At 33.9% G+C, this 14,196-nt stretch overlaps 1 protein-coding gene and 1 long non-coding RNA gene across 2 annotated transcripts; one reads left to right on the top strand and one right to left on the bottom strand.

Moving 5' to 3' along the window:
* Nucleotides 1-379: 379 nt before the first annotated feature.
* On the bottom strand, nt 380-923 carry LOC114410346. The gene is made up of 2 exons (XM_028374304.1): nt 508-923; nt 380-407 (listed from the first exon to the last, which is right to left on the bottom strand). The coding sequence occupies exons 1-2, from the start codon at nt 921-923 to the stop codon at nt 380-382; spliced, it is 444 nt and encodes a 147-aa protein (XP_028230105.1).
* Nucleotides 924-4,077: 3,154 nt separating this feature from the next.
* Nucleotides 4,078-8,247, top strand: LOC114412873. The gene is made up of 3 exons (XR_003666838.1): nt 4,078-4,399; nt 5,728-7,077; nt 7,171-8,247. It is a non-coding gene; the product is annotated as an uncharacterized LOC114412873 (long non-coding RNA).
* Nucleotides 8,248-14,196: the final 5,949 nt, after the last annotated feature.

The following is a 14,196-nucleotide window of genomic DNA, read 5'->3' as shown; positions in this document are numbered from 1 at the left end:
CAACATCATCAAGTTTCTGTACTGATGCATTCTACTAATATATGGAGTTGGCCACTGCTTTGCCCGAGGATGACAATTCCTAGACCATAACAATGCTAGAGGTGGTAAATGACAATGATATTTTAAATAAACCTGTTGTACATGCACAAACAATTTTACGTTATTATAACACAAATGATTGCATAAATTTAAAAATAGGACTATCTTGAATCTACCTGAACAAAAGGATTGCCATAGACGTGACTGATACATATTATGCTATGCACAGAAGAATTTGTTTGTGGTTGACTTCAAAGAAGAAAGAACGTCATGCTTTGTTGTAGCGACAACAATACAAGGATTACATTATACCTTGATTCAATGACATATCCCATCTCAGTTATATCCATCCACTTATCCATAATAACCTGAATCAAACAAATATACACATCACATTTATTTAAAGTTAATTCTTAAAAAACAAAACATAAATTACATACCATGGATAACCCATCAACAAGTAGGGACCTCCTTAATTCCTCGAATCTGTTTGTGCCACCAAAGAGCTTGATATAGTCATCTGACCATTTGCCAAGTTCTTTAAGCAAATGGTTGCGCACCAAGGACCAAGAATCTCCACCCATACCTAATAAAGCAGCAATCACACGATATCCACAGTTATTGTCAGCTTTGACATCCACAATGTTGTCAATGAAATCATGTATAAATGGATGAAATTGATCCAACATTGGCATGGTCCTTCTTGGAATGGGCTGGTCAGAAGATGATGCACTACGCTTCACTGAAGAATTACTATTTTGCACAGAATGTAAAACATCAACATACTTCCAGTAAGACGGATCACGCTTTGTTGATCTTTGGTTTCTGTTCATGGGTATCTTTTGTGCACCTTTAGTGTTGACCTTTTCTGGAGGAGGACACATAGAGTTTTGATCAGGTTATGCAATTTGCCGAAGTTTACTCTTTAGAGTTACTTTACCACAAACATCAAGTTCCTCAAATCGCTTAGATATGGTTTCCATCTCTTTCTTTATGTTCACTTGGGGCTCAGATAACCCTTGGTCTAAAAAACTTAGTCTCCTCCAAAACATATGGATTGAATCTAGTGGGATGCTATCAAGAACATATTTAGATAGCTTACGTGCACAAGGAAGACCGTGCGTAGTTCTCATGACGCAACCACAACGAGAAGGATCCTTGCCAGCATAATGTACACGCTCATACTTAATAGCAATCTGATTTAAAGCATACCTTTAAACCATGCCAAGAAGTCTCTTGTATAAGGTAACTTTAAACCACATGTGTACTTGTTTCAAAGGATGCTTTAATTTCAGTGTGTTGCAATGCGATCATATTGCTCATGGCATCCCAAACACTACATAAGTCTCCAAGGCTATTATGTAATACTCTTTTTAAAGCCCAATGAGCATATTCAACCTTACATTTGAAATACACAAAAACAATAAACAAATACAATAATTAAAATCCATCAATCCATCAACCCTAATAGAAAAACTTGAACATTTTCATACCTATTTTTTGTTGTGTTTCCTAAGTGCATCACCTTATTCGTCTAGGTTGTAATAAATTTTTCCTTGTGAGAGATTATCCATGTTTCGTTAACATAGTCAACAAACATTGGTCAGGGTGAACAAGCAATTTCAAACTTCTTAAGGCAATCATCGAACTGATGTTCCGAAGGACAATCAACCAAACTTCCCCAGGCATCCATCACATACTCCCAAACATTTTTTTGACCAATTAGGAATTTACATTTTGCCTTGACATTTTTGTCAATGTGAAACCCACACAACAAGTTTGTACACTCAGGGAATACAGTTTTCACTGCGTTCATCAATGCTAGGTCTTTGTCAGTCACAATAACTCTAGGGAGGACATCACGTCTTAGAAAAAAACCTCGAAACCGTTCTAAAGCTCATACCACATTATTAACACATTCACCCTCCAGATATGCAAAACTAGCAGAGAATGTCATCCCCGTTGGTGTCACACCAACAAAGTCAAGTAGTGGGAGTCTGTACCTGTTTGTTTTGTAGGTACTATCTATCAAAAAACACCAAATTACATGCATTGCATAACTTCACTGCATTAGGGTGACACCAAAAGATATCACGTACCGCATCTTCATCCTTTAATCTATGCCAATGAATATATTGATCCCGTTCAAGAAGCTTCATTAGATGTTGCATTTCAGTATCACTTCCTCTAATGGAAGAACGATATGCACTTCTTGCATTGTATATTTGTTAGATTGTTGTACAACTGTTGACATTGTGCTCTTTAATGTTAGCAGAATGTTTCTTGGTTTGATCATTAACTTTGTCATATCAGCAATAATTGTCTTTTCATCCTTAGTCAATCGCCCAGTGTATGGATGTCCAACTAATGACTTCGCCAATTCATGATTATGACTCTCACACATCAATTTCACCATCCAACCTTGTCCTCCAACCATTGGTTTCTCACGAAGTTTGAAGGGACACCCACATTTCCCACTCCCAGTATCTCTTCTAACAAAATCTTTCTTCCTAGACCTATATTGACCACTCCTCTCACAACCAATTAACACAAATAAAGTCCTTCCTCTAATACCAGTGTTTGTGTCTAACCTCATAATCACCGCCACAAATCCACTTTCATGAGCAACTGATTGAACCAACTGCAAAACATCATCTCGGGTAGCAAACACCTACAACGCAACCCACACAATTTTAGTCTTCAAAGGGACATTCATTTTATCAATTTAATAATAATAATGAAGATTATTACCTAAAAAGTATTGAACGCATCCGAACAATCAACATGTTGTTCATTCACACCACATTCTTGTTCATTTTCATCATCCATATATATTAAAAACCAAAAACCCTATATCAAATACACATATAAACAAATAACTTTTTTTACAAATTTACATACAACACGTATCTATATACCATACGGATCAAGTTGATCCGTATAAACCATACGTATCAAGTTGATCCATGTAAACCTTACGGATCAATTTGATTTGTATGTTGAAATTAAACATATGGATCAACTCACTCAGGGAAACCACCAGTAACACTTTCACCTCCACCCAAGCGACACCTCACTCAACAAAAAAAACCAACAGGGTAGAAAGCGAAACGCAAATGCCACAAACCAGTAAAAACAACTTAAAAAAGGAAGAAGAAGATGCAAGGATAATTATGAAATTACTAAAAAATGCTGGATGCACAAGCAATAATGTTGGTGCACCTAGCATCACCCTTTTGATACCTCTATACATGTCTTAGGTGTGAGGGAGGAGTGATCTTTTACATTAAAATAATGATGTTTTTGCATGTCCTCTTTTCTTCATCTTCTGCATATGGGTGCACACACTCATTGTTGAATGGGCTAAAAGAAATTAGATCGAGGGACATGTTCTCCACTTACATCGATAGGGAGAAGACACAAATGACTCTATTCAAGATGAAACAGATTGGATTAGAGTGGTTATAGAAAAAACATTAAGCATAAAACAAAGAAAAAAAGTAAAAGTCACATAAGACGAGCATATATATTTGAGTTTAGGATAAACTATGAGAAGATTTGGAATTTAGGAATAATTTTAATTATCATATTAAATATAATATTTTATTTATGCTAGAGTCTATAAACATTGGCATAAAAAATTATATACATATTTTAACAAATTTACAATAGTATAAATTATGAAATTTTAAAAATGTAAAATTTAAACAAATTACAAATATAAAAATAATTTTACTCTTGTATCACATGGGTATTAAATCTATTTTAATATTATGTCTATATTTATTGTCATATTCTAAATTAATTATGATGTGAAAAAAATAATAACTTAAAAAATCTCTTTAATTTATTTAAATTTTGAAATACATAATCATATTTTTAACAGTATATTTTTTTAAGAATGAAGATTACCTAATATTATCTTCCAAATATACACGAATATATTGTAATTTTAAAAGATAACACTAACATCTAATATATTTTTTTAATTAAATATAAATAATAAAATTACTTTGTATAATTAAAACTACACGTTTACATTTTTACTCTCAGCAATTGTATTTAACGTTTACATTTTCACTCAAAGCAAAACCTAGAGGGGCCCACGCACCTCTTCTGCCAGCCACTGCTCACTGCCGCCAGCCACTGCTCGCCACCGCTGTCCTCTGCTTGCCACCGCACCATCGGACACAAGAGCACGATTCAAGGTCAGCGACAGCAGGTTCAAGTTCTCTTCTCGCAATTTCCCAAAGATCTGCGGAATTTTGAATCACTACTGCCGGCCACTGCTCGCAACCGTCGTCCTCTGCCTGCCACTGCACCATCGGACACGGGCACGATTCAAGACCAACGACAACAGGTTCCAATTCTTTTCAGATCTACAGAACTTTTAATTTTTTTAGACAATTTCTGTAAAAAAATTGATGTTAAGTTGTGAGGTTGCAAATTGCTGCACTACTTGTTCCCTGAAACCCTAACCATTATCCATAATAAACTTTAGAGCTCCTTCATTCACACAACATTTTCCCTTTTCAATTTGAAATTGAAGGAAGATGGTTATTCACCCTTCGTATTCAAGGGCAGTGTTTATCCATATGTTCTGTTTTGACCTGCTTGTTGATGATTTTAGAAGGTAGTAATAGTAATTTCACCCTTCTTATTCATCTGTGTTGTGGGGGAAATTTTGATTCTCTTATTTTTCTGATTTGAGCTCAATTTTCATTGAAACGCTTGCCAATAAGCCTAATCATCATATATTCATGTCACAGTTTTAAATATTGATTTTCTTATAAATAAGGCTTGGTGTCAAGTAAATATGGTTTACCACACATTAGCTGCAAAGGCTCTTTTAGATGTGGCTGTGCATTACGGAAGAGTGGGTTTGTCTTGAATTGCTCTTTTTCTTCTTTTATGTTAACTGTCTCTGCTCTCTGGTACTTAAGTACTTTAATGCAATGATTGGTGTGAATTAAATTATTAATGGCAATGGGAAAACAAATGGCATGCCTAATGAGTAGAATTGTTTGTTGACTAAACATTTGTTCTTAGTCTTCCTATATGATAATTTTGGATTGATTGGACATATGAAACTGTCTCAGTTTGTTTATTAGACAGTTCCAGTTATGCGTGCTGCACCAGTTTTGACTCGTGCAGTTATTTGGAATTATTTTTTGAGTGCTTTGCTAATTACTAATTTTCTGATCGAGAAAACTTTGTTCTCAGTTTTTCCAAACCGAGTACTTTAGTGCAATGATTGGTGTGAATTAAATTATTAATGGCAATGGGAAAACAAATGACATGCCTAATGAATTTGTTAGTTTGTTGACTAAACATTTGTTCTTAGTCCTCTTATATGATAATTTTAGATTGATTGGACATATGAAACTGTCGCAGTTTGTTTATTAGACAGTTCCAGTTATGCGTGCTGCACAAGTAAGTATTTCCTATGTATAATTATGTGATGCATTTATATTATGTGAAGTCATGTTTAATTCCTATCTTGATGTGTTGAATGTCCTCAAATTTGTTGCTGGAATTAGATCCTGACATAAATCAAAAGGACATGGATGCACAAATTTCCATGACTTTTCCTTCTTGGTTTAAAACATTTACGTAAATTGACTATCCTCTGGTTGACATGTTAGTTTTTTTTTTTTTTTTGAGTTAATAAATTGTTGTCTAATGTAGGTCCTGACCCCAAAAATGCGATTGATGATGTCCTTTTAAGGAGTTAGGCATGGGTTCCTATTAGGAATGTCTATAAGTGGTCTAAATATGCCATCAATGGATATAAGTTCGTGACAAAATCTCAAAATGAAGGGGACAATGTGATACTATGGAAAATGATTATTACGGGGTCTTGATTGATAATGTTGAAGTGGAGTATACTGGTTGGCCTAACAAAAACTTGGTTTTATTTAAATGTGATTGGTTTGATTCTAGTTCTCATGGGACAAGGATAGATAACTATGGCAATGAAGAAATTAAAAAATCTAGGAGATAACATAGTTATGATCCTTTTATACTAGCTCAACAAGCAGAGCAAGTGTACTTTACATCATTTTCAGAAGGGCAACAAGATTGGTTAGGTGTTGTAAAAATCAAGGCATGCAGTATAATTCAATCATTTGAAAATAATAAGCCTGAAGTTGCATACCAAGATGATGATGAACATCAAATTGTGCCTATAGTTGTTGCAAATGGGGATTTTGCAGAAAGTCTTGTTGACACTCATGGCATTGGACAGAAAGTGCCAATTGATTGGGAAGAAGAAGAAGACATAGAATTCATGTGGAGTAGTGAAGAGGAATTTATTGACAAAGATATAGAAGAAGAGCGTCTACAAGAAGAGGAAGATGACAATTATGAAGCTTATCAAGATAGAGATTCAAACTAAGTTATTCACTTATTAAATGTTTTTTGTACCTGTTATTAATCTAGTTATGTGTGCTATATATATATATATATATTATTGAGATGTTTTCAATTTCTATTCAGTGTTAAAATTGTGTCTTTTTTTTTTCCATCTACATTAGGTAATTATTTTTATATGCATATAAATGGCAAATAATCAGAATATGAGTGGTAGAGGAAGAGGTACTGGTAGAGGGATTAGTAGAGGTAGGGGAAGAGGGAGAGGTAGAGGTACTATTTTGCCACAACCTTCTACTTCTCAACTGACACATCCTATTGGGCAACCAATTCCTCCTACACTTGAGCATTGTTCCACATCCCAAACACCTGCAGCTCCCCAACTTAACCGATCTACATGTAGCTCTCATTTTCAGGCCACACATCCTTCCATATCCCAAACACCTACGGCTCCCCAAATTAACCTGTCTACATCTAATCCTCTATCTCAGCCCACATATCCTACTGGACAGCCCATGAATTTTTCCACAACAAGCACACAACTCCCATCACATGCCCAAGTAGATGTTGCATCTGCTGACAGTCCACATGTAGCATCATCACATGTTGATCCACCACCGCAGATTTGAAGTGTAGACCCTGATGGATGTAGATGGATTCGTCCAGGTCCTCAAAACACCCAATTTTATAACTTTTTCCTTATGTTCAATACTAACATGTGTGTTAAGAGTTATAACTTGTTCAAATTTGTTTTAACAGGTTTGATCCTCCGATTTATTCCACATGTGAAATTATAAAGATAATTAAAGGGAAATTTGATGTGGTGTTGATGTTGGGAGTTGTTTTCACATGTATAAGTGGCTGCCTGAGCATAATGCATAAATTAAAAAAAGATTTGATCATAAAGCTTCTGAAGGGTACTCAAATGCAATGTATAGGGTACGACTTGGTGTTGATGTAGGGAGTTGGATTTTACCATTAATGCATCAACAATTAGAACAAAAATGGAGTGACCTAAATTGGCAAGATAAAGCAAAAACTAATGCCAACAATAGGGATTCCTCTGATGATGGTTCACTAGATACAAGAGGATCAATTCCTACATCTGAGCATTTTAAGAGACTAGTAAGTAATAATTATATTTACTTTTATATTTCTTAGGAAGAACATTATAATTTACAATGGGTGTTCAAAAAACCCATAAGTGGATACTGCACACTGCTCATCCTTGTTTCTTGCTTTGGTTTAGCCAGGACATTAGTTCATTTTTTTAGTGAACTTAGAGCATCTCTTGGCTAGTTATGGACCATTTTATTGATATATTGACATTATTTAACTTAAGATTATTCTAGGCATGAGATTTGATGTTAAGTTGTGCCTAATCTGCACAACAAGTTTGAAATCACATGATTATTATAAATGAAAAACCAATTATAAATCAGGTTCCGTTTTTTTAAAATGTGAATTTCACAGCCCCTAGTTTACAACAAAATTATGTTCTAAAAAAGGACCATTCTTAGCGTGCTAGTCTACAGTCTAGTTGTGGTTTCTCTGTAATTTAATTCCTTATTGAATCTACATGATACACATCTTCAAATGTTGAATGCTAAAATGTTCAACATTTGTTAACATGTCCATGCAAATGTCTTTTCTATATGATGTAAATATGTTCTATTTTTCTTCTTTTGACCCTATTTTGAGATTTGTATATATTGAGTATATATATTTGAATTATGATGGGTTGATTCAAGTATGAGATTTTGGTGACTTGGCATAATGATATCATTTGCATTTATTATACATGATTTGCTAGTTTCATTTAAACTTTATTGTTTTTAGAATGAGTATGAAAAATGCATTTCAGAGAGAGACTCACACGAGATATTTGAGGATGATGTGTCTAGTTGTCAAGTCTAATGACAATGTCTTTTATGATGTTGGAGGTATGGACAGAAAAGGACGGGTATTTGGTCTAGGTTCAGAGATTGGAAAATACAAACCTTCCTCATCCATATTGTTTGATGGTTTCTCATCACATGTATACGAGAAAATGAAATCTCAACTTTCCAATTTGACAAAAGAAAATAAGAACATGAAAGAGGTGTTTCTTGCATCACAAGAAGAGTCCTGTTTGTTTCGTGAGCAAATGACTCGATTTATGGAGAGTTTTTCTCTTGGTCAAACATTTCAACCAGTTCAATGTGATCCACAACCTCCTATAGGTGATCGACAAGATGATGAATGATGTTAATATGAATGTCTTCAAATTTATTATATATTCTACTTATGTTATAAATTATGAGACTTTCAAGGTATTTTGAGACTTTTAATGTTCAACAAAACATTGAATGTTGTTAATAAATCCACTACTAGAAATTAATTATAATTAATTATGAGATGTCATGCAAAACTTTTAATTCTATGCAACTTGTTTATTTATTATATTTGATTTTAATTAATTCTTATTATCTATGTACTTGCATAGAAAAATGATTACTTATTGTCACATTATACACACAGGATTTGTCTAGTGGGGGGTTAGGGTAGATGAATCAAAATTAAAAAAATGCTTACAACTTTATTTGTGAGGGAATAAATTCATCACAAGATACTATCTCTGCCACTAATAAGGGAGGAGCAGGTGTTTGAAATGAATTATGGGGCAAAAATAGTTCTTCACAATCTGAGAGGGATACTACATCCATCACAAATAGAGAAACAAAAGTTGTGACGAATTGATCACTTGTCGCTATTTGTTTGTGATGACAACAATCCTTTACAATTTGTGAGTGATTTTTTGTCCGTCACAAATAACGAATGACATTTGTATATAAAATTGTTTATTTATCTTCATAAAATGTAACGGATTTTTTAAATGATGTGAAGGAATAACTTTCATCATTATCTGTGATGGGACAAAAAATTACCTCCTTGAAGTGTGTGACTCCGAAATTTGCAAGAACATTTAGTTCTACACACAATTTGTCACAACACTTTTTGTGACGGATTTTATTTATTTTGTGATAAATTTGACAGTGGTATCAGAGCAAGTATCTTGAGAAAAGTTTCACAACTTCAAGATTCATGGTCTCCTCAAATTCTTTGTTTCTCGAAGGAAACTCCATCCATAGGTCACCTATCTTTAATGGTGAGGATTACCACTACTAGAAAACCCGAATGCAAATCTTTATTGAAGTCATAGACTACAACATTTGGGAAGCCATAGAAATAGGACCTTATGTTCCCTCCATAATAGATGGAAGCACATCAACAGACACAAAAATAGAAAAATCTAGAGATAAATGGTCTGAAGAAGATAGAAGAAGAGTTCAATACAATCTTAAAGCCATAAATATTATTACCTCTGCCTCAGGAATAGATGAATATTTTAGAATCTCAAACTGCACAAGTGCCAAGGAGATGTGGGACACTCTTTAACTCACACATGAAGGTACAATTGATGTTAAGAGATCTAGGATTATTACACTGACCCATGAATATGAACTCTTTAGGATGAACACAAATGAGAGCATTCAAAGTATGCAGAAAAGATTTACACACATAATTAATCACCTTGCCTCCTTAGGAAAAACCTTTCCTAATGAAGATTTAATTAATAAAGTTTTGAGATGTTTAAGTAGGGAATGACAACCCAAGGTAGCTGCCATTTATGAAAGTAAAGATCTTTCCTTTATGTCTCTTGCCACTCTTTTTGGCAAACTGCAGGAACATGAAATGGAACTTCAACTTCTCAACCAAAATGAAGAGACCGACAAAAGGAAAAGAAGCATAGCACTCAAAGCCTCCTCCTCAATACAAGAAGAAGAAGAAGAAGATGAAGAATCAGAAGATGAAGAAGACTTCTCACTCTTTGTGAAGAAGTTTCACAAATTTGTCAAGAAAAGAAGAATCGAGAGGCGTCAAAATTTCAACCATGGAAAAAGATTCCAAGAAGACTCTCCAACTCTTAGATGCTACAAGTGCAACCAACTTGGTCACATCAAAGTAAATTGCCCCTCAAATGAGTAATGGCCTGAGAAGAATGAGAAGAAAAGTCATGAAGAAAGAAGATCCAAGAAGGCGTATATTGCATGAGATGACAATGACTCATCCGATGGTTCGAAGAAGGAGATTAACCTTATATCCAAGGACTATGAGAGCGATGAGAACATCTCTCAAGAAGACTAAGCAAAAAGCAAAAGTCTGACTTCCATCTTTGAAGATCTAGGCACTTAAATCATGAAAAAGGTAACATCAAAATCATTCTCTTTTAAATTAAGTTGGTTGAAATTTTCTTCTCAATTAACGTGTTATATGATGACTAACAAAATTTTATTTGTTTGTCTTGATTGATTGCTATTATGAGTATGTGCTTATATGTTTGATTGAGTTATTTTATTTCTCAAAGCATGAAGTTTTTTTTTAAACAAATGTTTGATAATGCCTGTGTTCTATATATCCTTCAATCCTTATGTGATTCTTGTTTGATATATTTGAATATACATGATTAATTGAATTTTTTTTTTATGATTATGTTTGAAATGATTATGCATAGTTTGACATGATTGAATTTTTGTTAGAATTATATTGGTATGCAAAATAGTTGAATTAAGTAAAGAATTACCATGATATGTGTTGATAAGTTTTACTTAGATTTTTAGGGGTTAGTTCTCTGGTAATCGATTACCACTATGTGTAATCGATTGCAATAGAACAAACTTCTTGTAATCGATTACACTCTACATGTAATCGATTACATGTAAAGTTTTAGTTCTGGTAATCGATTACAAGATCTATGCAATCGATTACAGCGCGTCTCCCTCTATAAATTCAAAATCACATAACTTTCTCATTTCTCAACCAAATCACGTCCCACAAAGCCCAAAATTCATCATTTTTCAATCTCTTTCATCTCCACCGATCAAAACTTCCAAAAAATCCTTAAAATGGCAAAACCATCGAAGAAGCGAAAGGGCGTTTCGACTTCATCCGCAGTCACAGGAACTCGAAGCCACGGAGCATCCAAAGCACATACAACTCAAATTCCTCCCTCTATATCATCTCCTATGTTGTTTTCCTCGAAAGAACAATGTATCCGGTATAATTCCCTTTTCTCTTCTCGTTCCATTATCGACCCTAAGTTTGTAGACTTATCCTTCTTTGATGATGAAGTGTTTGATTGTTTTCAAGCATTTAAAAATTCTGGTTTAATTCAATTTATCTCCATGAAACTTCTTTTTTATCCTGAATTAGTTAGAGCTTTTTATTCTAACTTGGAAATTCAAGAAGATTCCTTGATTTCTGAAGTATATGGGATTAAGATGGTCATAGACCAGTCCCTTCTCTTTGAACTCACTCAATTATCCAGTGACGATGTACCGTTTGAGGGTACACTTAATGATGAGTGGAAGTTCGATTTTTCTGTTTCTGATGCCCGCCGGATGGTTTGCACCAACCAAGCGGATATGACCGGAAGGCTTCTTGCCGGTTCATTGGCATTCGAATGCTGCATCATGCACTACTTGATTATGCGCATCTTACTTCCTAGATCATCCAACCTTGCACAGGTTTCTGAGGAAAATTTGATAATTATGTGGGTTTTCTTAATCGTACATCAAATCGATTAGGCCCATCTTGTGAGATTTCGCATGCATAACGCATTGCGATCAAATGCTCCACTTCCATATCCTCATTTGATCACCTTGTTCTTACAACATTTTAATGTCCCTCTTGTCTCTGAACCCTTTGTTAAAGTCAAAAGATCTTTCTCTATCGGTGCGAATGTGATCTCCTCTTTTGGATATCGCAAAGAGAGGGATGGTTCTTGGGTGAAGAAGGACGCACTAGCACAGGCTGTAGAAGACCATTTTCCATCACCACCTCCTCAGAGAGATGATTCTTCATCTCTTATGCACAACATTTTTGACAGATTGGATGGACTCCACACCTTCGTTGGTGAACGTTTTGATTCCTTGGACAACCGCATTGATGTTATTGATGCACGGTTTGCAGGAATGGATACTCGCATCACTCAGCTTGAGGAGGATATGAGTTATATTCGTCAATGCTTTGACCTTCCACCACCATCCTCATAGATTTAGATTATTATTATTATTATTATATTTTAATTTTAAGCCTTGTATTTGGTTATGTTTTATGACATTATTCTCTGAACATTGGGTTTGCTTTTACTATTTTCTACTTGGTTGATTATGACTAAACATGGTAATTATATTTATTTGCTCTTAGTTGTTTATAAGTATGTGTTTTTTAACTTAGTTATTTCGATGATATATGACTAGTGATATGTATCTAAATTTTATGATATTCAAATTATGCTTTGTGTATGTTTTAAAATTATTTATGTATGATTTTATTTTTACGAACTTTGGTTTTTTTATGTTGTCAAAGGGGGAGAGAAAATGAGTATTTTAGAAATCAAGATATTATATTTTCAAAGCTTTAAAATTAAGCATAAATTCAAAAAGAAAGGGGGAGAAAGAGATGAGTGAATGATAGAACAAAACTTGCACGTATTCTCTTGATTTCAGGATTGTCATCATCAAAAAGAGGGAGATTGTGGAAGCAATGCTTTCCAAGATTATTTTGATGATGCCAAAGACTCAAGTCAAGAATCAAGAGTCAAGCAAGTTTCAAGAATCAAAGAGTCGTTCAATCAAGATTCAAGATTCAAGTGAAGAATCAAAAGAAGACTCAATGAAGATAAGTATTAAGAGAGTTTTTTAAAATATTGAATAACACAATTTTGTTCAAAAAAAATTTTGAAGAAAAATCTTTTACCAAGAGTTTTGCTCTCTGGTAATCGATTACCTGAAGGTAGTAATCGATTATTAGTAGCCAATATTCTTATCAAACTGATTTACAAAGCTGTAATCGATTACCATAAGCATGTAATCGATTACCAATGTTTAAAAACGTTAGATTTCAAATTTCAAGAGTCACAACTTGTGATAAAACATTTTCAAATCATTTCAAACTTGTGTAATCGATTACACAATACTTGTAATCGATTACTAGTGTTTTTAAACGTTGGTTTTCAAATTTAAACATGAAGAGTCACATCTGTTGATGTGTAATCAATTACACTACAATGGTAATCGATTACCAGTGATTTATTTTGAAAATTAAATTACCAAAAGTCACAATTTTTAAAGTGACTAGTTTCGGAAGATTTTTCAAAAGTCACAACCTTTAAAGTGACTAGTTTTCAAAAGAGTCACAACTTTTAAAGTGACTAGTTTTCAAAAGAGTCACAACTTTTAAAAAGTGATTAGTTTTGAAGAAATTGCCAAGAGTCATAAACTTTTAATTTGAGTCATCAAATGACTATAAATATGTGACCATGACACAAATTTTAAAGTGACAACTTTCAGATTTCATTCATTCAAAGCATTCTTCTAAAAATTTTTGTTCAAAATTTTCTTTATTCAAGAAAAGTTCATTGGCAAAAAACTTGTGCTATTCTTCTTCTTCATTCCTTTTCTCTCTTGTCAGAAGATTCAAAGGACTAATCGCCTGAAAATTCTTTTGATTCTTCCTTCTCCCTCTTTTCAAAAGATTCAAAGGACTAATCGCATGAAAATTCTTTTGATTTTTTCTCTTCCCTTTAAACAAAAGATTTCAAAGGACTAACCGCTTAAGATATCTTTTGTTTCCCCTTACAAAGATTCAAGCGACTAACCGCCTAAAAACTCTGTCTTAATACATTGGAGGGTACATCCTTTGTGGTACAAGTAGAGCGTACATCTACTTGGATTGTAATAC

Source organism: Glycine soja, chromosome 1 (assembly GCF_004193775.1).
Source record: "Glycine soja cultivar W05 chromosome 1, ASM419377v2, whole genome shotgun sequence".
Taxonomy (NCBI): Eukaryota; Viridiplantae; Streptophyta; class Magnoliopsida; order Fabales; family Fabaceae; genus Glycine; species Glycine soja.
Note: the sequence above shows the minus strand (reverse complement) of the source record. Positions and strands in the feature narration are given on the sequence as shown.

What these genes read in the sequence shown, in the direction of transcription:
- LOC114410346 (XM_028374304.1), bottom strand. Translation starts at nt 923, where the DNA reads ATGTGTCCTCCTCCAGAAAAGGTCAACACTAAAGGTGCACAAAAGATA. An exon ending in AGATTCGAGGAATTAAGGAG is followed by an intron (nt 408 to 507) that starts GTCCCTACTTGT and finishes TGTTTGATTCAG; the next exon opens with GTTATTATGGATAAGTGGAT.